Genomic DNA, 26,381 nt, shown 5'->3' with positions numbered 1-26,381 from the left:
AGCTGGAGGATGAGATTTACTGGAAAAATATTTGACACGAAGAAAAAAAGAAAGAATATTGCCCAGGGTTCATGCTACATCTTAAAGTGTATATGACACGAAAACATTCCATCATTTAAAATGTATAGTTTGTTAGTAATAATAAATATATCGTAACAAAATTTGTTTCAAAAGCTTATTTCTTGAGATATTTGCGAAAGTTAATCCCAATTTGTGACGTCATTTTGTTGACACGTACTCTAGATTCAGTAGTAATGTACTAAATATAAATTGTAATTCATATAAATTAACAACAAAAGACATATTTTAGTCAGCTTCATTTGATAGCTTACGTAGTACTCTTCCAATGTTGGGAAATTGAAAAGTGTACTACTTGAAATTAAGATTCTATATTCAAACATATTTCGTGTATTTGCAACTAAATCTGGAGACTTGTAAACAAAATGATGTCACAACTCGTGCTAAAAATTTTTGAATTTCTAGAGAAATACGTTTTTGGAACAAATTTAACCATGATATTCTTATTAATGCCAATAAACTACACATTCTTAACATTAAAATTTTTTCGTGTCATATACACTTTAAACACAAAATTCAAGGAATTTTTAACGAGTTTTAATGGCCCAAAATTAGGATTTTAAACAATTTATAGAGACAAAAATCATTATTTGAATGACTTCATTTTAACAATGACCTTAAAGGTTTTGAAGCTCAGCACAAGAGTTACCAATGCCTTGCCGTTATTGGAGCCACAAGAACGTTACAAATAAAATATGTTACGATTTCAAGTTCACTTAAAAATGAGTTTTTAGTTTTCAAGGATTTCAAGTAGCATGAACCCTGATTACAGAGCATTGTAAAAAAGAAAACGCATGGTTGTTACATGGTTCAACCCCATTATGACTTGCTGTGACAGTATAGTAAAATCCCCCCCCACTCCCCCTTGGTAAATGCCCATTCTGTCTTTGCTTCTTGTCTTTGATCTTGGGCTCCCTGTGGAAAAAGCAAGATGGCTACCTTCTTGTAGCTTTGCGTCTATTTGAATATATTTTAACCCCTAATAGTAAACTTTCTTCAATGAAAACTTATTCAATAATCCGTTAAACTTCTCTAGGATGATACCTTTGCTGCAAGTATGTTTAAATATTCTTCAGTTTGATGCACTAGTAAAGCAGTAGTAAGCTTATATTCGCATCACTATACACCCTAAAAGCTGGAATTTGACCAGGCTCTAGAATTAAGTAACTATATTCTTGAAATAAGAAGATTTTGTTCTTAGTATCATTGCAAAATCTTATTACAAGATGGATAAAAGCTAGAAATAAGAGATGGTTTTCTCTTAGAGTATAACTTGATTCTTATTTTGAGAGTACTATTGGTGCTTGTTTGGAACTATTCTTATTTTAAGAATGCTTGTTCTCAAAATAAGTATAGCAATGTTGTTCAATTTGAGAAATGATATCACTCTCAATATAAGAGAGTGGATATCTGCCATTGAAATAAGAGATGGTTTTCTCTTAGAGTTTAACTTGATTCTTATCTTGAGAGTGTCAAGGTTCTCAATAACAACTATTCTTATTCTGAGAACCCTAATGCTTCTCAATATAAGTAGAAATGATGTCCATCTTAAGAAATAATCACTCATACCTAATCTTCTAATATTAAGATGCTACATTTCTCAATACCAGAGAATAGGTATCTACAATTGAGATACCTAATCTTCTAATATTAAGATGCTACATTTCTCAATACCAGAGAATAGATATCTACAATTGAGATACCTAATCTTCTAATATTAAGATGCTACATTTCTCAATACCAGAGAATAGGTATCTACAATTGAGATACCTAATCTTCTAATATTAAGATGCTACATTTCTCAATACCAGAGAATAGATATCTACAATTGAGATACCCAATCTTCTAATATTAAGATGCTACATTTCTCAATACCAGAGAATAGATATCTACAATTGAGATCCTAATCTTCTAATATCAAGATGCTACATTTCTCAATACCAGAGAATAGATATCTACAATTGAGATACCTAATCTTCTAATATTGAGATGCTACATTTCTCAATACCAGAGAATAGATATCTACAATTGAGATACCTAATCTTCTAATATTAAGATGTTTGATTTCTTAATATAAGAGAATCGATATATTAAACTTAGATATTTAATTCTCTTGTATTGAGAGTTTTACATTCCTCATTTTGATAAATTCCAGAATTTGAAATAAGAGCTTCTTACTTCTTATCTGGGGACCTTAAAATAAGAGTTTTCTTCTTAATTTAAGAAATCAAACTTTGAGAGTGAAAGTTCTCCAATACAACACACTATCGAATTGTTTGACAGGCTAGAACAAGTATTGAAGCATACTTGAATACAATAAAGCTCTTATATTTTATTTTATTCGTTTCTCAATTTCATACCGATTATTTCTTGATATCGTTTACAAATGACTAGAGTGATCTCGAGTACTCAGCAGCACTTTGACCCTTCAAACTGCACTAAATATCCACTAAGAAACCCAATACATCATTCCTGACTTACCTCACGTATCAGTTGAACAGAAAAAAGTCTTTCTGTGCAGGAAAATCAACCAAAATAACAAGATATTTGAAAGAAAACAAGAAGTAGCCTGCAGAGTAGTGCAGGCGTTTGTGCGATGGTTTGATGAAGAATCGCGATTATGGGGTTCCTGTTTCAACTACGTGCCCGCGAGAAAAATGGGCTCGTTTTCAATTTTCGCTCGTTCCAAATTTCCAAAGTTCCCCCAAAACCCCGGTTTTTCCCCAAACCCACAAGAACGCCTGCTTTGCACAAGGTCGCAATGACGGCTATCTTCTAAAGGAAATCCAAAGCTTATCATGTTCCAAAGCTAAAGGCGTGGACTCGATAAATGTGCAATTTCTTCAAGTCGGTTGTCAGGAACTAGTTTCACCCCTTCTTTACATCTACGATCCGCAGTGGAAAACCTGCAAAATCACTCCCATATACACCTTTATTCAGTTAGAAAGATGTCATTTCCTATTTGCGATACTATACACTACCGAACAGACACACTAGTGCAGTCTGTTGCAGTCTATTGTAGTCTAGTGCAGTCTGATGCAGTCTAGTGCAGTCTGATGTAGTCCGATGCCGTCTAGTGTACCCTAGTGCAGTCTAGCGTTGTCCACTAGTCTAGTGCTGTCTAGTGCAGTCTAGTGTAGTCTAGTGCAGTCTAGTGCCGTTTAGTGCAGTCTAGTGTATTCTAGTGCAGTCTTGTGCAGTCTAGTGCAGTCTAATGCAGTCTAGTGTAATCTAGTGCAGTCTAGTGTGATGCAATGCAGTATAGTGCAGGGTAGTGCAGTTTAGTGCAGTCAAGTGTAGTATAGTGCAGTGTAGTGCAGTCTAATACCGTAGATATACCATATGATTTATCTAAATTACTAGAAGACAATGGATGAGCGATTCCTGTATTTAGGAGCACGTGTGAGAGAAGAAAGCGTTGCGTGACGACACTGAAAGGCAAGCGGCTGATCCAAGCTCAAGGGCGCACTTCCGGTTAGTATCAGCCAGTCAGAAGCATTTTTGTAGCACGGCGTTCGACTGGACGGTTTTGGAAAAAGTATTAATGAAAATTCCTTTACATTTTTGGCCAAAATTTTTATTAAAACGATTGAAAATGCAGTTGGCTAACATGTGGTTGCCATACTTCTGCCGCTTTTTACTCTTCATGCCGCCCAAACATCTGTAGTCGTCTCTTCAATTCAGGAGCTTCTTGAACTTTTTATTCAATTAATGACAAGGAAGCTGGGATTAGGCCAAAATCTTAGTTATGGTAAAGATATAACAATAAAATGTTTCACTCAACAAATTGCTTAAATACTTGCTGCAGTCGTTGCTTGAACCTTGTTCAGTCTTCTTCAGTTCTTCAACATTTCTTTGTAGTTTATGATCAAAATATCAGTAGTAAAGGGAGAAAGAAATACCCAAACACCCCAAAATATAAATTATAGTCACAAGTAATGTGAAATAAGCACATTAGCCACCCTTTGGGCTTCATAGGAATAAAATAAATTAAGGATTTATATACAAAGAAATGTATGGAGCGATGTTCGATGTTGAGTGTATGACGTCACAGACTCCAAAAAATAATCGTAAAAATATCATACTTTCGTCCTGAATATCGAGAAAACACTTCATACAGTGATTATTGGACCTTTAAAGAGTATTCTTAGGAAGTTTCAGCTGAATCCAAGTTTGAGTGATTTTCGTCATAGTAGCACTTTAATTAACGTCTTTCCTGAATACGAAAAATAAAGCTAATTTAACCAATGTGCACATATATTCCTGTTTTTTTTTCTTTTTTTTTTTTTGTTGTAAAAGTACTTATATTGTAAGCGTGGAAGTCGTTCCAGTTGCTTTGTGCTTAAAAATTGTTTTACGAAAATATGAAAAAAATCTGCTTAGGTGAACGACACGCCATCTTTGGTTTTAAATAAAATTGGCTTTACCAAAGGAAACCCGCCTACGGAAAAAACCCAACGCATACGCAGACAATTTCCCCAGCAACGACAACGATGACGGGAAGCAAACAGTCATTTGCTGCAATGTACGAAACATTAGTTAATACCATGGTACATTATAAACAGTCATCTGACTTTTCACCATGAGTATGTTTCCAAAGGTGCATGTTGAGATACCTTCTCTGGGTAAATTCCTTGTCACCAGTCTGTGTACGTAAAAGAACATGAATATCGCATTTCTACTTAAATGCTTTGTGACGATATGAACATTCTTGACGACTTTTCACCGGTATGTGTTCGTAGATGAAGATCAAGAGTATCTTTTCTTGCAAATACCTTGCCACAATACGAACATTCGTATGGCTTTTCAACGGTATGTGTTCGTAGATGAAGATCGAGAGTATTTCTTCTTGCAAATACCTTGCCACAATACGAACATTCATATGGCTTTTCAACGGTATGTGTTCGTAGATGAAGATCGAGAGTATTTTTTCTTGCAAATACCTTGCCACAATACGAACATTCGTATGGCTTTTCAACGGTATGTGTCCGTAGGTGAGTTTCAATCTTAGTTTTCTAAGCTTGAAATTCACCTACGCTGGCTTTTCATTGGTATGTGTTCGTAAATGACCAACGAGAGTATCTTTTCTTGCAAATGTCTTGGCACAATATGAACATTCATTTGGTTTTTCACCGGTATGTGTTCCCAGATGACCAAGAAGAGTATCTTTTCTTGCAAATGTCTTGGCACAATATGAACATTCATATGGCTTTTCACAGGTATGTGTTCGTGGATGACGAATAAGCACACCTTTCTCTGCAAATGCCTTGTCCCAATACGAACATTCATATGGCTTTTCACCGGTATGTGTTTGTAGATGACGACCGAGAGTACCTTTCTGTGTAAATGCCTTGTCACAATACGAACATTCATATGGCTTTTCACCGGTATGTGTTCGTAGATGACGAATAAGCACACCTTTCTCTATAAATGCCTTATCACAATACGAACATTCGAATGCCTTTTGACCGATATGTGTTCGTAGATGACGACCAAGTTTATCTTTCCTTGAAAATCCTTTATCACAATACGAACATTCATATGGCTTTTCATTGGTATGTGTTTGTAAATGAGAATCAAGACCACGTTTCTGTACAAATGCCTTTTTACAATAAGAACATTCATATGACTTTTCACCGGTATGTGTTTGTAGATGACAACCGAGTTTATCTTTCCTTGAAAATCCTTTATCACAATACGAACATTCATATGGCTTTTCACCGGTATGTGTTCGTAGATGACGAACAAGACCACTTTTCTCTACAAATGCCTTATCACAATACGAACATTCGAATGGCTTTTCACCAGTATGTGTTCGTAGATGGTTTTCAAGCTTACTTTTCCGCGTAAAATCTTTGTCACAATACGAACATTTATATGGCTTTTCACCGGTATGTGTTCGTAGATGACGAGCAAGATCACTTTTCTTTGCAAATGCTTTGTCACAATACGAACAGTTATATGGCTTTTTAGAGGCATGTGTTCGTAACACATGAAAGTCAAGATGACCCTTCCACTTAAATGTTCTACTGCAGTAAGCACAGTTATATATGTTGGTATTCCTTTGATGTTGAGGTTGTACATTTGGTAGAAGTTCCTTCCCTCCATTCGTGGTACTTAATGACTCATTCATCTCAAAGTCTTCGCTAACTTCACCAAGGTCATCGTCAACATCAGTGTTATTGAATGTGTTCTGCTCATTGACATCACTTGCATCACCATTGGTTACTTCTTCTTTTATTTCATGGCTTTCCCTCTCTCTAGTTTCCATTTCTCTTTGCTGAGGTTGTACATTTTGTACAACATCCTTCCTTCCTTTCATCTCAGTAATTATGGAACTTAATGACTCATCCATCTCAAAGTCTTCACTATCTTCATCAAGGTTATCGTAAACATCAGCGTTATTCAATGTGTTCTGCTCATTGACATCAATCGTAACATTATCGTTCACTACTTCTATTTCATGGCTTTTGCTTTCTCTATTTTCCATTTCTCTTTCATTGTCAACATACATTGAGGTACAGTGATTAACACAGCCGTAGTCTTCAGTCTGCACAGCCACATCGCACAGTTCCTTTGATTCTGGAGGTATATGATTGGTCTGTACTCCGAGTATAGTGTTCTAAATTAACAACAAGTAAAACATTAGCACCATCCAAAGGATGATGTTTACCCAGCATGCTTTGCACGCCTCAACCAATTTTCGTGTTTTAAACTTGTGACAGTTTTTAGCCATCTTTCCAAGAAAAAAGACTTGCATTATTTTTGAACAATGACAATCTCGATTTTCCAGAAAAAAGAAAATCACTAGTGAATAAAGTTTTATCTAGCAGCTCTTGTTCAAGGTAATGTACAAAAGCCATGTATTAAGTTTGTTGTTGTTTATCTTCCCTTGAGAAAAATATATAATCAACCTTGTTCGATTGAATATTTTCTTGAAATGTTTTGTCTTTGTATTTGAACTTCACAGAGAAGGGAAGCACAGGGCAGCTAGGTCAGGGTAGGGTAGGGTATAGCACCACAGAGAAGGGCAGTGCAGGGCAGCTAGGTCAAGGTAGGACAGGTAAGGGCAATAACATTTGATTAGTCAAGTATGAAAAAAACTTACCTCTGGGCAAGAAGAATCTGTGGCCCATCTGTGTTCTCCAGTCTTAATGTTGTAATAAAATAAAATCTCTTCTGATTTGCATGCGTATCCAAACCAATCTGACTCCAATTCATTTGAATCCATTTTGTCTTTCTTTACCTGGTCACTTGAATCCATTTGCATACTGAAATAAACATAAAATCATTTTCATCGAAATTGATCAGTGAGCAGGCCTTAAAATAATGGCGGATATCTGATGAATTTGGTCCAGAACTGGGACTTGTATGGTCAAATCTTTATCTTGCCTGTCATTTTGACTAGTAACGTTTAGTCAGAAATAAGGTATGACCAAGCTAAGACTTATTAGGCCTATGATCATAACTAGTGATTGATTGGCCATTATTTTAAACACTGAGTGAGAATGAAAGCGATGTTATCTATGCGGAGGTTGTTTTTCTTCCCCTCTGGCAGGCTGCTGGGGGAGAAGAAAAACTATTGTACATCAACTTTGGTCCAAAGATACTGAATGACATCAATTATTACATTATTATATCAGATCTCAAATCTACTGTGTGGCCTTGAGGTTTAACTATAGTATGACTAAGTTGCATTATTTAGTGGTTCTGGTTACCTCGGGGATGTCATGGCCATTTGTTTTAACTCAATTTTTTAACGACATTTTAGCAATCTTTGGCTGTCTTCTTCAGTCTGTTCTTTTGTGAATATTCTGTATATATTATTGTGAATTACTAAGTCTTGTGAGTTACTAAGTCTTGAGGTAGTCAGGACCACAAAATATGAACAAGCAAATAAATGGACTATATGTACATGGGGCAATATGTGTTGGTTAGCCCAATATTAGGTAACAAATAACGATAAAAGACTTCAAAATTTATCTGGGCTGATCTACCTTAATGCACCGCTCTAACCTATAGATTGAACCATGCAACACCGTTTGGGCTGATCTAAGGTAAAGCAATTGTATTATTTGATGAGAATAAGAACAGTAAAATCCTCCCTCCTTGCTAAATGTCCATTTTTCCTTTTTTTCCCCATTTTTACATATTTTAAAAGACATATTTTCCCCTCCCATTGTTGAGTTCTTTCTCCAACTGCCCAAGTTCGTCATTATCTTTTAAAATGTTGACGCTGTAGAATTCACAGTGATCGAACTTTAATCTTGGGCTCCCTGTGGAAAAAGGAAGATGGCTACCTTCTCGTAGCTTTGCCAGAAGATATTTCAACTTTCTTTATAAAACTTCAATGAAAATAATGAAAACTTTTTCAATAACCCGTAAAATTTGTCTAGGATGATTCCTTTGCATCAAGCAGTAGTAAGCTTTTATTCGCATCACTATTCACCAAAGTTCTCCAACACACCACACTATCGAATTGTTTGACAAGCTAGAACAAGTATCGAAGCATATTTGAATACAATAAAGCTCTTATATTGTACTTTATTTGCATACTAATCTTTTTTTCTCAATTTCATACAGATTTTTTCTTGACATCGTTTACGAATAACTAGTGATCTCGAGTACTCAGCAGCACTTTGATCCTTCAAACAACACTAAATATCCACTAAGAAATACAATACATCATTCCCGACTTACCCCACGTATCAGTTGACCAGAAAACAGTCTGTGTGAGCGAGAAAATCCACCAAAATGACAAGATGTTTGAAAGAAAATAAGAACCAAAAGCACGACTACTGTCACCAAGCACAAGTTAGAAACGTATGCGCATGCGCTACTAATCGTCAACGAAAACATCCAGGCTTGAATTTCAGCAGTATTACATTGTAGTAAAAAGTTTTACTCGCGAAAATAAATCTTTAATTATTGTTCAATAGATTAAAAGACATTTTTAAAAGACAACTTGCAAGAAATGAGGTTAAAGGATCTAGGACCGTTTATTTTATTTTCCTAGGGGAGAAGGGTTGGGATGTTCTTATTTTCTGGAGGGGGTGATATAGATACGGCATTTTGAAAAATACGACCCAAAATGGCCACAAACACACGAAATCCGAGTCGCGCCGTATGAAAAACAAGGGAAAGCCCAGAACGGAGGTGGTAGTGTGGGGGTAGGGAAGGGGGAGGAGTTGGGGTTCTAGTGCAGGGGTTTAATAGCAAGCGAATCCCACATCCAGCCCCCTTTCCCAATAAAAATAAACGCCCCCTAGTTTCTTAAGTAATTTTTATGCGTAGGACGTGAGCCTACAAGTTAGTCGCAACCGCTAATTCGTTCCTTTTTCCTCCCAGCTTGTTCAACCATGGACCAAAGTAAGATCGAAGAACAACAGGGAGCCCAATATTCTCTTGTTGTGTCGGTTGGAGAAGGGTAAGCAGAACTGTGCATGTCGATCTATTATCTGCTTATCTGCATGCTAGAAGTTGATTTTCTATTTGATAACTCGTTTATTTAATAAGTATTCAATGAGTCTATGATATAATATCTAATGTTATATTCTAGTAAAAATACTTTACATCAACAAAATATAAGTTGTACATATTTTGTGTCGGTAGCAGACTGATTACTATGAGAAGCAAAAAAATTTGTCCTTTGAAAGCCGTTTTATAAAGGTAGACTTTCTTTTGCGCAAATGCAATTTAACGATTTGAACATCATTCATATGCTTTTTTACCAGCATGTGTATCAAGGTGGCCTTTGAGGTGCCTTTTCTATGAGTAAATGCCTTGCGACAATACGAACGTGATATGCCTTTTCACCTCTGTGTTTCTAGACGACGACCAAGATCACTTTTATGTGAAAATGCCTTATCACAATACGAACAATGGAATGTCTTTTCACTGGTATGGATACGTAATACATGAGGATCAAAATAACTTTTGCACTGCAATAAGCGCAGAAGCTCCTTCCTAATTGCTTTCATCTTCTCTGGGTAAATGCCCATTCTCGTTAGCGCGTTGCCAACAGCGCAGGCTTTGTGAACGAGAGGGGGTAAATGCAAGAGATAAGAATAGGGTTCCAGCGCCCCATGATGAACATTCTTTGATGCTATTTTTAGAATCTTTGCATGCTGCCTCGCTTTTTCAACTCACTTCTCGGTGTTTGCAAATTGCTGGGTGTCAATCAGCTAATAAAAGTCTTTAAATCTCATAATATGCTGCCAATGGTGGTGAAACACAGGCCATTATGTGCTGTCAACAAAGAAGAATTCTCTATTGAAAACCTGTGATTAAGCTGATGAACATTGGGCACGAGAAAGAAAATGAGGTTAAGAATGAAACCGGGCAATCGGATGAGAAACACTCTTTCACGTGTTTGATGCGTAATAGGTAAATTTCAAGCCTTAGATGAAACGACTGAAGAAAAGTGCCATACAAGCCTTTCACAACTTCAAGTGGCGTAAAAACTGAGCCAGCTCAACTAGAAACCGTGGACAGCTGTTTGGGCCTGTAATGGGTCTCGTCAGCACGCTGTATCTAGTGATCTGGTAGAATCCCACGAAAAAGTAGTACATGATAGATAGTGTTTGATGTATTACTTCTCGTAAAAAAAACTATATCAAAATACAAACACTGATATGGCTTTTAATTGGTATGTATTCGTAGATGGCGACCAAGAACACTTTTCTGTATAAATGCCTTGTCACAAAACGAACATTTATATGGCTTTTCACCGGTATGTGTTCGTACATGAAGATCAAGAGTCCTGTTCAACGTAAATGCCTTTCCACAAAGCGGACATCCGTATGGCTTTTCACCGGTATGTGTTCGTAGATGACTAACGAGAACAAATTTCTTTGTAAATGCCTTGTCGCAATACGAACATTCATATGGCTTTTCACCGGTATGTGTTCGTAGATGAATTTTAAGCTTATTTTTCTCTATAAATGCTTTATCACAATACGAACATTTAAATGGCCTTTGACCTGTATGTGTTCGTAAATGACGACCGAGATTAGCTTTCCGTGAAAATCTTTTATCGCAATACGAACATTCATATGGCTTTTCACCAGTCATATGTGTTCGTAGGTGAATTTCAAGCTTATTTTTCTCTATAAATGCCTTGTCACAATACGAACATTGAAATGGCTTTTGACCGGTATGTGTTCGTAGATGAACCTTGAGGTCTCCTTTCTGTGGAAATGCCTTGTCACAATTAGAACATTTATATGGCTTTTCACCAGTATGGGTACGTAGATGTATTTTGAGATAATATTTCGTTGTAAATGCCTTTTCACAAGTCGAACATTTATATGGCTTTTCACCGGTATGTGTTCGTAGATGACGATCAAGACCACCTTTCTGTGCAAATGCCTTGTCACAATACGAACATTCATATGGCTTTTCACCGGTATGCGTTCGAGCATGAACATCAAAATTACTTTTCCACTTAAATGTTCTACTGCAGAAAGGACAGTTATGTATGTTGGTATTCCTTTGTTGCTGAGGTTGTACATTTGGTAGAAGTTCCTTTCTAATTCCTTGCATGGAACTTAATGACTCATCCATCTCAAGGTCTCCACTATCTTTATCAGTGTTATCGTCAAAATCAGTGTTATTCAATGTGTTCTGCTCATTGACATCGATCGTATCACCATCCACTTCTTTGTTTATTGGAATACTTTCACTTTCTCTAGTTTCCATTTCTCTTTGCTGAGGTTGTACATTTTGTACAACATCCTTCCTTCGTTTCATCTCTGTAATTATGGAACTTAATGACTCTTCCATCTCTTCATTAACTTCATCTACGATACTGTCAACATCAGTGTTATTCAATGTGTTCTGCTCATTGACATCAATTGTCTCGCCATCGCTTACTTCTTTTATTTCATGACTTTTGCTTTCTCTATTTTCCATATCTCTTTCATTGTCAACATACATTGAAGTACCATGATTAACATAGCCGTAGTCTTCAGTCTGTGTAGCCACACTACACAGTTCATTTGATTTTGGCGTTACATAACTGGTCTGTTCTCTCAGCATGGTGTTCTAGATTAGCAAGAAATAAAAAAAATTAGCACCATCCCTGTTCTATAGCACTATCTAAAAGTTTTGGAAATATCCTCTGTATAACGGAGGACTAAGTCCCTAGGAGGACTGCTGTCAATATATCTTACAAGGTCAGGATAAGTTTACCAGGTTACAAATGGGTTACTTAAAACATTATAAACCCTTATTACATTATTCAGCTCAGGATGTACACAGGTAGCCCAAGCTAGGTTTCTGTGGTGTCATGTTATAAGAAAATGTATGGCGATACTTAAAAAGCTCAATTAACTTGTCAAAATGTGAAATCAAGTAAAGAAATCTTAGCTGACCTGTAAAAAGTAGTATTTTTCGGTTTTCGGTCGTAACATTTTATCAAAATATGTCTTTACTCCGGGCTGCCTAATTTTTAATCTTTAAGGTCTATTTAAGCTTTGTTCCAAATTTAAGGATAGCATGATAAATACAAAAGAGTTTATCGAAGAACGCGTGAGGGAGAGTGGTGCTTTAATGCGCTAAAGTCGTTATAATTCTTCAAATTTGGATTCAAACGAAAGAATTCGCCGCCATATTGTTTCTGACATCGAACTACGTCATGACTCACGATATCAAGCCGATTGAGCCACAAAAACTATCGGAAAACGTCGGTTTTATATCGCCCACGCGTCGCTTCATCCGAATCCCGTAACGCGTCCCAAACAAATGACATCGTCCATAGCAACGGTCTGAACGCATGCGTATTTCGACAGTGAAACACGAAACCACACCATAAATTTGACGACAAACAGCAATATTTATTTATTTACATTCATATTTTAACAGGAAGCTTCTTCACTTATAAATGTGATTTTCAAGAAGGTCCTGATAAATAAGATATTTTGACAATAATATGCAAAAAGAGAATTTGGAGGTTGAATATCGAAACCAGCTCGTTACTGAAAAGTCAACATCATTATTACTAGTATGTAAAATTGCAAAAGATGAAAAGTTCAAATTATTTAGGTTTACAGGTTTAAAAGAAATTCGATTTAAAATGGTTGATATTAGAACATTGTTTAAGAGTGTCACTCAGATTGTTCCATTCTTTCATTCTTCAAAGATTCTGGAAACAAAAATAAAGGGGTTAGAAGAGAATAAAGAATCAGATTCATCGGAGTCTGAAGATGATGAAAGTGAGTCGGACTCTCAAGACTCAGTGATCAATGTCTCAACAATATCCACTCAAAACAGATTTGATCCTTTACAAAACCATCCACCAGAAAATGACTACAACCAACAAGAGAGAGAGAATACCTGTACTCCTACAGGAAATAACAAGCAACAGTCAGAAGCAGATGATGAGTCAAATATCCTTATTATGTCGGATTCTATGATGAAAGGAATAATTGAAAAAAAACTTTCAGTAAAAAATCACATCAAAAAAGAATATGTTCGAGGAGGCACTGCGGAGATGATAAATTTTACTGCCAATTTTGAAAGTGAACGACAATATAATCAAATAGTGGTGCACACCGGCACAAATGACATCTTCAAAAAATCGCTGGACGAAATAAATAAAAACATTGAAGAAATTGTACAGAAATGTAAATCAAGGTGGCCTAACGCTAAGATAATCCTCTCGGGGATCATCTTCCACAGATACAACAATACAAAGAATGATATAATCGACACAGTGAACAGCGCAACACAAAGGCTTTGCCAAAGCGAAGGAAATCATGCTGTACAATATATGAACAATGACCATATTGCTACATTAAAGGATGGATCGATAGACCAAGAAGTTTACTATGATAATCTACATCTAAACTCAGAAAAAGGGATGAGAAAATTAGCCGCAAATTTAAAGAAATATTTGAACTTAAATAGAAGAATAAAAGACGACAGAAAAGTGCCAAGAAGACAAATAAGAAACGAAAACTACCAGCGCTTCAAAGGACCATCATACTACCGCAATACAAGGAGCCAGTATGGCCAACATTGGCCCAAGTCAACTTTCTCTGAATATGGTAACAGATCAACTCATGAAGGACTCTGGAAGGCATTGCAGCCCTTAGCAAACTGGATAAGTACATTTAATTAATATATTTTATTTAGATTCTTTGAGTGATATATTTTCTCCCACTATATACATACATATATATAGCGGACTAGACATTACCGTTATATAATTATATAATATATATAGCAACTAAAGATAGTCAAATACAACAGTTTCTGTTATACATATGACCATCCCATTACGGTTGGGTTTTTGGAATATTCACGGGTACAAAAGTAGAGAATTTGGCAATAAATTAAAATTACAAGAAGTCAAAAATGACATTGACAAATATGATATATATGGGATAGCAGAAACTCACTCAGATCCTGAAAGTGATCTAGAAATGGCCTCATTTAAATGTTACACAAAATGTAGACCTAAGTCTAAATACAAAAAGCATGGAGGCATATCACTATATGTGAGATCTGAAATTACTAAAGGTGTTACACTAATTAACACAAATAACGACAATGTTATTTGGTGTAAATTAAATAAAAAATACTTCAATATGCCCAACAACATCTACATAGGTACAATCTATTTTAGTCCAACATCTTATGAAAATTCAAAAGGAGAAGATTACTTATCGGATTTAGAAAATGATGTTGTTAGGCTATCCAGCAAAGGAGATATAATAATTCAAGGCGATTTTAATGCCAGAACTGGCAATTTACAAGAATTTATTATAGATGATGAAGATAGTCAAATTTTCTGTGAGTCTTTACCCGAGGATTATGTATCTGACATTTCAAACGTGAGACAATCTTCAGATAACAGTGTCACGGATTCTAGAGGTACATCTTTGATAGAATTCTGTACCGAAAATAACTTTAGAATACTAAATGGTCGAACAACTGGAGATAGCAGAGGAAAGCGAACCTGTTATCAATACAATGGCAGTAGCCTCGTTGATTATGTCATTGCCAGTCAAAATTTATTACAAGGCATTCGTTATTTTAAAGTACATGATCTTAAACCACACCTTTCAGACCACTGCCAACTATCATATAACATAAATATTAGGCGACCCAGAGATACCCAACCTGAAGCACATAACATAGATTGTATTTCAGGTACACACCAGAAATTAACCTCAAATGATCAAGCAACATCAAAAATTCCTCAATTACTTAAACAAGACTATGCTGCAAAGCTGGAGAATATTTTCTCAGAGGATATCATAGATGAAACAAATATAAATTCACGTGTGAAAAAATTTACCAATGTTATTCAGGAACTAAGTATTAAAGCAGGTTTTCGATATTCCAAAACTATTGAAGAATCAAGGAAGGTAAACCCTTGGTTTGACAAAGAATGTCAAACTGAAAAGAAATCTTTATTACGAATCGGTAGATCCATTTGTAACGATCCAAACAACCAAAACTTACGAAGAAATTTAAGAACAAGGAAAAAGAATTTTAGAAAAATATGCAGAAATAAAAAGCGTGCATATTACGAAGCGAAAATTAAAGAATTAGACTTTAAGGACCCCAAAAAAGTATGGAAGCAATTAAAAACAGCTTTTAATTTAAAAGGTGCAAAACTTCAATCGAAACGAAAAGAGGTAAAGATTGATCAATTTTACAATATGTTCAAGGAACAAAATTCAAATAAAAATGATTTGCTTACTGATTCAGTATCTGAAAATATAGACGAAGAGGATAACACTGATCTCAATTCTAACATAAGTCAAGATGAAATAGCCAATGCTATTTCTTCTTTAAAGAATAATAAGTCCCCAGGTAGAGATAATATATTAAATGAATTATTGAAAGCCGGAAAAGAACAGTTACTTAAACCACTAGAAAAACTGTTTAACGCAGTTCTTCAAACAGGATTCAGAATAACTTCGCATATTTCAAAACCCGTGTTGGCGTCAAATTCAAAGAATTTTTAAATAACTTTGCCAACTTTGCGGCAAAAATGAATTGAATACCATTTGCTTTTACTGAAAAGTTTAAAAAAAGGCAATTTATTTACTTTTTAATGCTTTTACTCAATGAATAGTAATGGGACATCCTAAGAAAGAAGTTTCTAGTTTTGCCCAATTGGAAATTTTTGATAATTATATCGGCAAATTTATACTCTAGGATACCTTCCCCTTACTTGAGCTCAAAAAACGCGTGACACACGTAAATACATTACTTGTTTAATTCAGTGACTTCAAAATACCTCAGAGATGATCAGGAATTCCTGACCACTTTTTACAGAACACCATCTCGACTAACGGCTCTGTATTTTGCCTCAGAGATGATCAGGAATTCCTGACCACTTTTTACAGAACACCAGCCCTACTACCGGCTCTGTATTTTGCCTCAAATGTGATCAGGAATTCCTGACCACTTTTTACAAAACACCATCTCGACTAGCGGCTCTGTATTTTGCCTCAGATGTGATCAGGAATTCCTGACCACTTTTTACAGAACACCATCTCGACTAGCGGCTCTGTATTTTGCCTCAATTGTGATCAGGAATTCCTGACCACTTTTTACAGAACACCATCTCGACTAGCGGCTCTGTATTTTGCCTCAAATGTGATCAGGAATTCCTGACCACTTTTTACAGAACACCATCTCGACTAGCGGCTCTGTGTTTTGCCTCAGATGTGATCAGGAATTCCTGACCACTTTTTACAGAACACCATCACTACTAGCGGCTCTGTTTTTTGCCTCAGAGATGATCAGGAATTCCTGACCACTTTTTACAGAACACCATCTCGACTAGCGGCTCTGTATTTTGCCTCAGAGATGATCAGGAATTCCTGACCATTTTTTACAAAACACCATCTCGACTAGCGGCTCTGCATTTGCAGAATTTGTAATAATATATATGGCCTTCAAAGTTGCTATGCGTCCAGCATTCTTCGTTATGACAAATAGTTGCCATTTCTTCTCTTTGGCAATCCTTAGTAGTTCACCTGAAAATGCATTAAAAAAAATAGCGCATCTCAGGTTTCAGTCGTCTTAAGGGATGAACCATTCGATATTTTACGGGAATATTTGAATTTTTAGCTGCTCGATATTTTTTTCGTGGCCTCACGTATTGTAAGATTTCTAAGCGATTTCTACTTTTTGAAGTTAACCAACCACCATACAAATCACGTATACTATTCCATTACTCAAACATTGTTTGGCGGAGCATTTGTTTTAACCTACTAGCCTACGCTATTAAACTATTAAACTACTATTAAAGCTATTAAACTACTTAGTTTACGTACCTTATCTTGAGGCGTGAGTTCATGACTGAACTGGTCCATGTTATTGTGTGCCTGATCACAGTTTTATCGCTGCGTTGGTGAGCATTTCTTCAACGAAAAAGATACAAATAGAAAAACATTATTGCTTTATCATGATTCTCTCAGTCTTTCTCATCTTTTACCTTAACCGTCAATCATACTCTTACATTTAGCCATTAATTTATGTATTTATAGTAAATGAATCCATACCTCTAAACAAGATGTCATCCACCGATTTGAGTGGGTACAAATCTTGATGCTCCTCGTTGAGTTCTGCCATAGCCACGCGCCGATGGTTTCCGCCAATAACGACCTCCAATTCATAAGAATCAATGTTCTCAGCTTCGAAATCTTCTATTCTGTGGAGCCCCTTTACCACGACTATTAACGGCTTTTGGCCAGGAACAGGGTTGTTGAGCATCTGCTCTTTCAGCTGCTTCACAATAACGTGGTCAACGCCACGTAACTCGTATTCCGCTCTCGGTGCTGTTAAAGAGCTTGTTAACACTTTGGTGGTCACTACAATGACAAGCACAAAAATAAAATAATAAAAATGAATAACGCCCCCATTTTTAAAAAAAGATGTCGTAAGTACCAAAAGCGTATAAGAACCCAGTGTCCTAGTGTAACGTAATATTGCACCTTTTTTTTTGGAACTTACCGTCAACTTTAATGGCAAATTTAAGGAAAGTGGATAACTGCTCGGAAATCTGCTGATCTGCTGTTTCTACTTCAGATAAATGTGCTAGGGCTGTAGGGAGATTAGCACTCGGTGAGACAGGCAGATCATTCCTTGGCTCGACAGATAGTTCAGCGCTTTTTTGCCTAGTTTCGCGGCGCACTCTCTTTGCTTGTGGTCCTTTGCTTAGGCTTCCTAATGGTGTTGTCGGCATTGCACTTTCAAGCACCTCGATCCCTAAGATGGCTGAAGCCTTTGCCGCAAAATCTTTTCCATCTGGCCAAGGTTCACATAGCGTTATATCTAGCATCCTGTAGCCATTTTAGCAGTTAAACTATGACAAAAAAAAAAAAAAAAAAGATCGATTATATAAAATTACTGAATGATGTCCAAATCTATCAAGTAGTTATTCAATGACCTTTCCTACCTTATGACTTTTGTGTAGCAGAAGCTTAACAGTGAAGGATTTTGCCCAAGCACTGCCCTTTTTAGTTCTTAGGTTGTTCTTTAGTACCTGAATGTAAAATGTAAGGGCTCTCATTCTGCACGAAATGTCTGCTGATGAAGCCATGTTGAAATACAACTGTAAGCGGTACTGAGTACGGAGAGACTAACTCGTGGATTATATATTTTAGGTCAGAACGAAGAAATGACCTTTATGTAAGTAATAAGCAATTAGCATGTCCAGAATAGCCACAGGACATGTATCTGGACTCTATCAAATGCACACCATGAACTCATGACCTTCACTAAGGGTTTTACAAACTAAAAAGGTAAATTTCGACATACTGCAAAAAGATATCCTCTGCTGAACAAAAACTGTCCATGTTTAATATATTATTGTATAAAATATTAACTAAAATATTTTTCAAACGATGATGCCAAAAAAACATTTAGTATTCCTAGCTGTATGTCATCTTTCATCTATGCCCTTTTGACAGTTTCTGGAGATCTTCTTTATCAGGAAGACGTTGAAAAACTCATTGTGTGTGTGCTGTCACGTGCAAATTTTGGCGGCATTTTGATTTGTAAATAACATAACAATCAACTGTTCTTTGTGTAACTGAACGTTTCGTCAAATTTAGTCTTCGATCACCATGAATGAAGACAAAGCATATTCGTCGCCTCAGAAAAGACAAAAAATTATAGAAACTAGTAATGATTTGGTAATGAGTTCGTTTACTGATCTCCATTGAATAATTTACACCAAGATAAAAGCATCCCTAACGACAGCAGCTTCAGTAAGGCCGGATCGCCAGTGAAGACGGTGACTAAGAATACAGTTTTTTACATCCCTTCTGACAGCAGCTTTGTTAATGAATCGCCTATTGAGAAGTCTTGTTCCAGCCTCAAGAATATTCCTACGGATAGCAGCTTTGGAGATGATTCGTTTGACATAGTAGGTATTCCGACTAATTCCAGCTTTGAGGAATTCTCCCCAGCCACGAATGCTAAAAGCCCAGCTTCAATATATATCCGAGCATTCTACGGACTGCTCATCGCCCAAGAAGGATCAACTTGAAAACGAAACTATTCTTTTTGGAAAGACGCGAACTGATCCTATCTACTGCTCAACGCCAATAAACCGCCATTCATCTGGGGATGGTCCTTATGATAAAATTTCGACATCTAGCACACCTCGCTCAGGACAAGATACAAAACCACAAGATGTGGATGCATTAGGCAAAAGTAAAGACCAGGAGATCTCTAAAGGTAAATGCAGTTATTTGTCAAATCAAGTTTTTTCTTCTTATCTGAAAGCAAGGAACTTGAAATGATGGTATAGCAGAATCGAGGCAGAATTTCAACATTTTTTGACGCTACTATTGTAACCTGTGTTGTACGTAACAAAAGAAAAAGAATCCGGAAAAAGATTGTCGCATTTGCCATCAAAGCTTTCCAGTAGAGGAGGGTTTAGACCAATCGTAAAAAGAGTTTAAGACAAGTTTTCCTAATGCTCTTTGTCCCGAATCTACCAACCATAAACAAACACAAAACTCCTGGCTTCAAAATAGAATAAGCGGTGTCAAATTTAATGTGAGCATTGTCACTGTTCTGTTGACAAATTCAAACTTGAAGAACACTGTCAAGCAAATAGCAAGCCACCGATCATTGGTAATGGCCGACGAGAACTTCAAGATGTGCTATTGGAAGGGATCGTGGAGGAACCTTGGATGTCTGGTTTCCCCTCTGAACCATGGACGGATGAGCTTCCAAAATCTTGTATACTGCTAACAGATTTTACTCTGAACGATAAGAACAAATTGCAACATTGAACTGCCAAAAATTAAAACTGGAATATAAGAAATTACAAGGTTAAAATTGTTTAGCTAGAACCTTTATCATAAACGGAGTACTGTATCTCTTTAAAAAAACCTAGGCTTTCCTTGCTAAAAAGTAGTAAGGAATCAGGCAAAATACAGAGCCGCTAGTCGAGATGGTGTTCTGTAAAAAGTGGTCAGGAATTCCTGATCACATCTGAGGCAAAATACAGAGCCGCTAGTCGAGATGGTGTTCTGTAAAAAGTGGTCAGGAATTCCTGATCATCTCTGAGGCAAAATACAGAGCCGCTAGTCGAGATGGTGTTCTGTAAAAAGTGGTCAGGAATTCCTGATCACATTTGAGGCAAAACACAGAGCCGCTAGTCGAGATGGTGTTCTGTAAAAAGTGGTCAGGAATTCCTGATCATCTCTGAGGCAAAATACAGAGCCGCTAGTCGAGATGGTGTTCTGTAAAAAGTGGTCAGGAATTCCTGATCATCTCTGAGGCAAAATACAGAGCCGCTAGTCGAGATGGTGTTCTGTAAAAAGTGGTCAGGAATTCCTGATCACATTTGAGGCAAAATACAGAGCCGCTAGTCGAGATGGTGTTCTGTAAAAAGTGGTCAGGAATTCCTGATCACATCTGAGGCAAAATACAGAGCCGCTAGTCGAGATGGTGTTTTGTAAAAAGTGGTCAGGAATTCCTGATCACATCTGAGGAAGAATATATGGTTAGTGTGCCCCGTAGTTGGTTTAATACATGATAAGCAATTAAACAAGTATACGGTGATGCCATGACTTGTAGTGATTTCTTGCAGCACAATTTCAATACTTTGGTATTTTTTTTGCCGCCCCCACAAAAAATGGTCAAGAAATTAAAAATCTTTAACTGATTTTACCACTTTTGAAATATGCGAAGTTATTCTGAATCCTGTTTTCACTCAGGCGTCTTTCCCAAGGAATGGAGCAATGGTCTCATTATACCAATATATAAAAAAGGTGACGCAGGTTTGGCAGAAAATTATAGAGGGATAACCCTCTTATCATCTCTTGGAAAACTTTTTACGCAGATACTTAATAAAAGATTGGTAGATTACCTTGAAACTAATAATATTCTTACAACTGAGCAGGCAGGTTTTAGAAAAAACCACAGTACAGTTGATAACATATTAGTCCTCAAATCAATGATCGATAAATATGTCAAAACCAGAAAAAAAGGAAGTAGATTACTGTTCTCGTGCTTCGTAGATTTCAAAAAAGCATTTGACTCCATTTCAAGAAAAATTCTATTCGAAAAAATAAGTAAAGTTGGGGTAAAAGGAAGTTTCTTCTCGGTCCTTGTTTCTATGTATACAAATGATGAATCAGCTGTGAAAGTAGAAGATAAAATAACGCATACCTTTAAATGCTACACTGGGGTAAAACAAGGTTGTATGTTATCCCCTACCTTATTTAACATATTTTTGCATGATCTACCAGAAGTATTTGACGACGAAGAGTCAGATCTTACTGAAGTTAATAACTCATTAGTTAAATGTCTTCTTTATGCAGACGATCTAGTTCTGCTATCAACAACGCAAAAAGGGCTTCAACACCAATTAAAGAAATTGAAACTCTTCTGTAATATTTCGCAAACAGCTGTAAATCTTGATAAAACAAAAATTATCGTCTTCAATAATAATGGCAAACGGATGAATAAGTATAAATTCTACTTCAATAGCAAAAGACTTGAAAACGTGAAAACATATAAATATCTTGGTTTGTTATTCTCCTCTATAGGTACGTTTTCCATCGCTCAAGAAGAACTTAAGAAAATAGCTCTCAAAGCCTTGTTTAAGCTCCGTAAGGATATGGGCGATCACTTCAGAACAGATATAGTGAATTACACTTCCTACTAACATGCCCAAATTACTATAATGAAAGAAAATATCTTGTTGATAAGATTGAAAATATAACACAATTACGAATAGAAAATTGGTTAAAAAACGAAGAAAAATTTGCTTTTATTATAAATCCAAAGAAATCAATACAAAAAATAGTAGCAAAATATATATGTGATTGTTTCAGCAAAAGAAATAACAGTATTTGAATGAATATCTAGTTAATATAAAGAATAGAACCACCGTTATATTAAGATGTGCCTAAGTATTCCTCATCTACACATATTACATTTTCTTCTTTTTCTAATAATTTGATATAACTTATGAAATATTGTAAATGTATTGTAAATTTATATTTGTGTGATTGTAATGTATTAATAATTATTAGCATTAAGTCTTAAATATTTGTAACAGATATATAGACGCTAATAATGTAAATAAACTAAACTAATAAACTAAACTAAACATGGCTTGAAACTGCATTGTTTGTTTCCCCCAGTTAGTTTTGGGTCGTGGTAAGTGAAACTCGCCTCCATGCCTCGTGTTGTAGCCATGCTCATTGAGCTTATTCAGCTTTAGATTTGATGATAATAATCTGTTTTTACATTTGAATATATATAAACATCGATGGTAGTATCTGCGCTTACTGAGTTCCATCCAATTAAGTTCTTTCCGAGCATCAGATGCTGAGGAGTATGGAGGACGATCCAGGATGATCTTGGCCGCTTTGTTGTATCTACATCTACATTTTATTGTCAGCAGGAACTATGCATTAAGTTATCACGCTAACTATGGGAAAATTGATTAAATAGATAAATAATAAAAAATAAAAAATAAAATATAGAGTATATAGAATAGCCTAGATCATAGACGAGACATGCCCCCCGCCACCCCGAGTCCCACGCCCGCGCAGACAGACTTTATGGTCTGTCTTAGTGCGCATGCCCGAAACCCGGAGCAACAGAGAAACATGTCCCATCCCCCAATCCAGGCCACTCCATATAGATATAAAATATAAATATGAAATTTATTAAAAAAAAATAAAAAAATAAAAAAAATAAAAAAATAAAAAAAATCATCTAATTTCTAATGAATTCTGATAGTTTCACTTTAAAAGTCTGGAGTGAATTAGCCTCCACAATATCAGCAGGTAAACTGTTCCATTCAACAATAGTTCTTGGAAAATAAGAAAATTTATGTACGTCCTTATTTGTCTTAATACTTTGGTACTTGAATTTATGCGAACCTCTAGTTCTAGTTTCTTTTGCAAGTGTTAGCCTAGATTTATCAGTTTCAATAATGTCATGTGTTATCTTGAACATAGTTGTTAATCTTGCCTCCTTACGCCGGTCACACAAAGGTTCCCATCGTAGATGGTGCATCATTGAGGTGACACTTGAAGTGTATCTATAGTCTCCAACGCAGAATCTTGCTGCACGTCTTTGTACGCGTTCCAATTTGTCGATGTCACATTTATAATGAGGATCCCATACGGTACATCCATACTCCAACTTTGGTCGAACCATGCAGAGACCTATACAGGGTACACTTGACATCTCGATTACAAAACCAAAAATTTCTCTTAATTAAGTTCAGCACTAGTGTAGCTTTGGATGTAATTTCTTGAATGTGGTAGTTCCATCGTAACTTGTTGTCTAATGTGACTCCCAAGTAAGGATGCACATCAACATACTTCAGAACTGATCCACAGAAAACATATTCTTTGTGAGGTGGAGATTTTTGTAAGGATATGCTCATAATGAAGCATTTATCTGGGTTAAACTCCATCTGCCACATATTTTGCCATACTTCAAGGTGGAAAATATCAGACTGTAAATTATCCATGTCGTCATTACTTGATAGAGGAATATAAATAAGACAGTCATCTGCATATAGTCTAACTTGGCATCTGAGATGTTCAACAATGTCATTTACGTACAATAAAAACAATAGCGGACCTAAAACGGTTCCCTGAGGCACACCTGATTTTACTTGCTTGGGTGATGAAGAAACACCTTCACACACTACAACTTGAGTTCTATTAGTTAGAAAATCTCTTATCCAGGAATTGAGGGGGCCATCAACACCATAGTAATGCAATTTCATAAGCAACCTTTCATGTGGTACTTTATCGAATGCTTTAGAAAAATCCAAGATGGCCAGATGAGTTGTTTTCCCCTTATTAATTGCATCAGCAAGATCTTGGGTGGTGGTAAGTAGCTGTGTCTCAGTTGATATTTTCTAACGAAACCCATGCTGATTGTCCACAAGTATGTTGTTCTTTTCAAAAAATTTCATCATGTGGCTATGGACAATGTGTTCCAGTATTTTACAAACGATACATGTCAAGGATATAGGTCGATAGTTTTGACACTCATCTTTCTTTCCCTTTTTGTGGACTCCACTTACATTCGCTGTTTTCCATTTTAATGGTAATGCAGACTGATCCAGTGAGGACTGGAAGAGATCAGTAAGAATGGGTGCAATTTCTGATGCCAGAGTCTTTAAAATCCATGGCGGTATATTATCTGGACCAGGTGACTTGTCACATTTGAGCTGTAGCAGTTGTTTCTCAACTCCTCTACAATCTACCGTAATGGGAGATATCACATCTTAACCAGCAGACGGGTGAATTGAAGGTAACGTAGTTTTGTTTTCTTCAGTAAAAACTGAACAAAACTGTTCATTGAGTGCGTTTGCTTTGATAATGGGATCACTTGATAATCTACCATTAATCTTCAGATCAGGGATTCCAATCTGATTATTGCTCTTTGTTTTCTTGATGTAACTCCAAAATGACTTGGGGTTTTCTTGAATATTTTCTGTCAGATATTCTGATACATAATCATTCCGTGCTTTAGTCATTTCCTGACGGAGACCTTTCTTCATTAGATTATAACTATCCCAGTGTTTCTTATTCTTCGATTTCTTTGCCTTATTATAGATACGTTGTTTCTTTTTGCACATCCTGCGAAGCTTTCTATTGAAGATACTATTGTATATACTTATCAACAGACTTTCTTCGAGTGTTTTAATAATATATAGTAGCATTGTATACAGTAGTTATAGAAAGTATATGTTATTTAGCTTATCAATGAATGTAACAGAAATATGCATTAGAGAAAAGAGCCTGAAAGGTATAATAACAATAGAAGTATATATTCAGACGCAATAAGTTTTGCAGCGTTGCTTAGGATAAAGTTCGAAGGTCAAGAAATGGTTTATGGTATTGGAAACCCTTCGCGTCTGTCCTTCTCAAACCAAGACCTTCAAGAACGTGGTTGGAAAGTCGAAAGGTCCGGCAAAGTTTTTAATTTACTGCAGTTACTCAAGCAAAACTTTATTATTCATCGAAGGCAATGAGGCAATACTTAACCGAACAAGAAACAAACGCAAGTAAATTCGAACCAATTTTAGCCGCTAGCCGGACTCAAATTTCGAGGTTACTTGCTCCGCGTGGGCCCCGTGATGTTCATCTCAAAGCGCATGTCCAAAAGGATCAATTATCAGTGAAATACTCTCGCATTACACACGAAGTAAACAAAATGGCTTCCTTCGATACAAAGAAAATGTATACTTTGTTGAGGATTTGACTGAAAGGTTATGCACTATTAAGAGTTGAGTGCACACTGTTCGCTAGGTACCTTAATGAGGGTGAGACATGACAGTAATTCTGTTAACTAATTAACTTGTGGCCCTCGAAGAATAATTTATCAATATATGAATAATTTATCAAGAACAAACTAACCTCAGAGGTAGAAGGATCTTCATGCCAACTGGGTTCTACAGTAACGATGTTGTTATAAAACAAAAAGTCCATTTCACCTGAGTCCCTTTGTTCTGTCTTTATATGGACATTTGACTCCATTTTACTGAAATAAATATCAAATATCACATTTGTTCTGTCTTTATATGGACATTTGACTCCATTTTACTGAGATAAATATCAAGTCACATTATTAGCAAGGATGTATCATGAAATGAAAGGTAAGACTGCAGAGCAAGGAAGACAGATTGTGGCTGTGTGATGGGTCACGTTTCTGTAACATACCTCATAGCTACAGGCATGAATTCCTATTTTGCCATGCGAAATGCAGGGTATTTACATTGTAAATATATGGTTATTTATGAGCCCAATTATTTAACAAATGATTACAGATGGTGA

At 36.2% G+C, this 26,381-nt stretch overlaps 2 protein-coding genes and 1 pseudogene across 4 annotated transcripts in view; 1 reads left to right on the top strand and 2 right to left on the bottom strand.

Annotated features, from left to right (window-relative positions):
- LOC116306409 (uncharacterized) overlaps window positions 1-26,381 on the bottom strand; it is a 35,939-nt pseudogene that overhangs the window by 6,920 nt on the left and 2,638 nt on the right. The window contains exons 2-4 of the transcript XR_016119302.1: window positions 25,965-26,088; window positions 7,187-7,349; window positions 4,762-6,700 (exon numbers count right to left, since the gene is read on the bottom strand). The product of XR_016119302.1 is annotated as an uncharacterized LOC116306409 (transcript). The remainder of the gene's footprint in view (window positions 1-4,761; window positions 6,701-7,186; window positions 7,350-25,964; window positions 26,089-26,381) is intronic.
- LOC148912609 (uncharacterized) lies at window positions 13,154-14,624 on the top strand. Its single transcript, XM_089027330.1, has one exon. The coding sequence runs from the start codon at window positions 13,154-13,156 to the stop codon at window positions 14,198-14,200; it is 1,047 nt and encodes a 348-aa protein (XP_088883456.1). The 3' UTR covers window positions 14,201-14,624.
- Window positions 16,628-20,684, bottom strand: LOC148912608 (uncharacterized). 2 transcript variants are annotated; one of them, XR_016119274.1, is made up of 5 exons: window positions 18,503-20,682; window positions 18,058-18,409; window positions 17,607-17,915; window positions 17,379-17,465; window positions 16,628-17,078 (listed from the first exon to the last, which is right to left on the bottom strand). XR_016119274.1 is itself a non-coding variant. In XM_089027331.1 (4 exons), exons 2-4 carry the CDS (start codon window positions 18,383-18,385, stop codon window positions 17,434-17,436), a joined length of 669 nt encoding a protein of 222 aa, XP_088883457.1. In that variant the 5' UTR covers window positions 18,386-18,409; window positions 18,503-20,684; the 3' UTR covers window positions 17,370-17,433. The 2 variants fall into 2 exon arrangements, 1 of the variants encoding a protein (XP_088883457.1); XM_089027331.1 differs by lacking the exon at window positions 16,628-17,078 and having other exon boundaries at window positions 17,370-17,465; window positions 18,503-20,684.

This window comes from Actinia tenebrosa, unplaced genomic scaffold (assembly GCF_029948245.1).
Source record: "Actinia tenebrosa isolate PJP-AT-01 unplaced genomic scaffold, QUT_ActTen_1.0 PGA_scaffold11__36_contigs__length_13525064, whole genome shotgun sequence".
Taxonomy (NCBI): domain Eukaryota; kingdom Metazoa; phylum Cnidaria; class Anthozoa; order Actiniaria; family Actiniidae; genus Actinia; species Actinia tenebrosa.
Note: the sequence above shows the minus strand (reverse complement) of the source record. Positions and strands in the feature narration are given on the sequence as shown.

Coding starts and splice junctions, on each gene's coding strand:
- LOC148912609 (XM_089027330.1), top strand. CDS start 13,154: ATGGTTGATATTAGAACATTGTTTAAGAGTGTCACTCAGATTGTTCCA.
- LOC148912608 (XM_089027331.1), bottom strand. CDS start 18,385: ATGCTAGATATAACGCTATGTGAACCTTGGCCAGATGGAAAAGATTTT. Junction 17,916..18,057: donor ATTTGCCATTAAAGTTGACG/GTAAGTTCCAAA, acceptor TTGTCATTGTAG/TGACCACCAAAGTGTTAACA. Junction 17,466..17,606: donor GGATGACATCTTGTTTAGAG/GTATGGATTCAT, acceptor TTTTCGTTGAAG/AAATGCTCACCAACGCAGCG.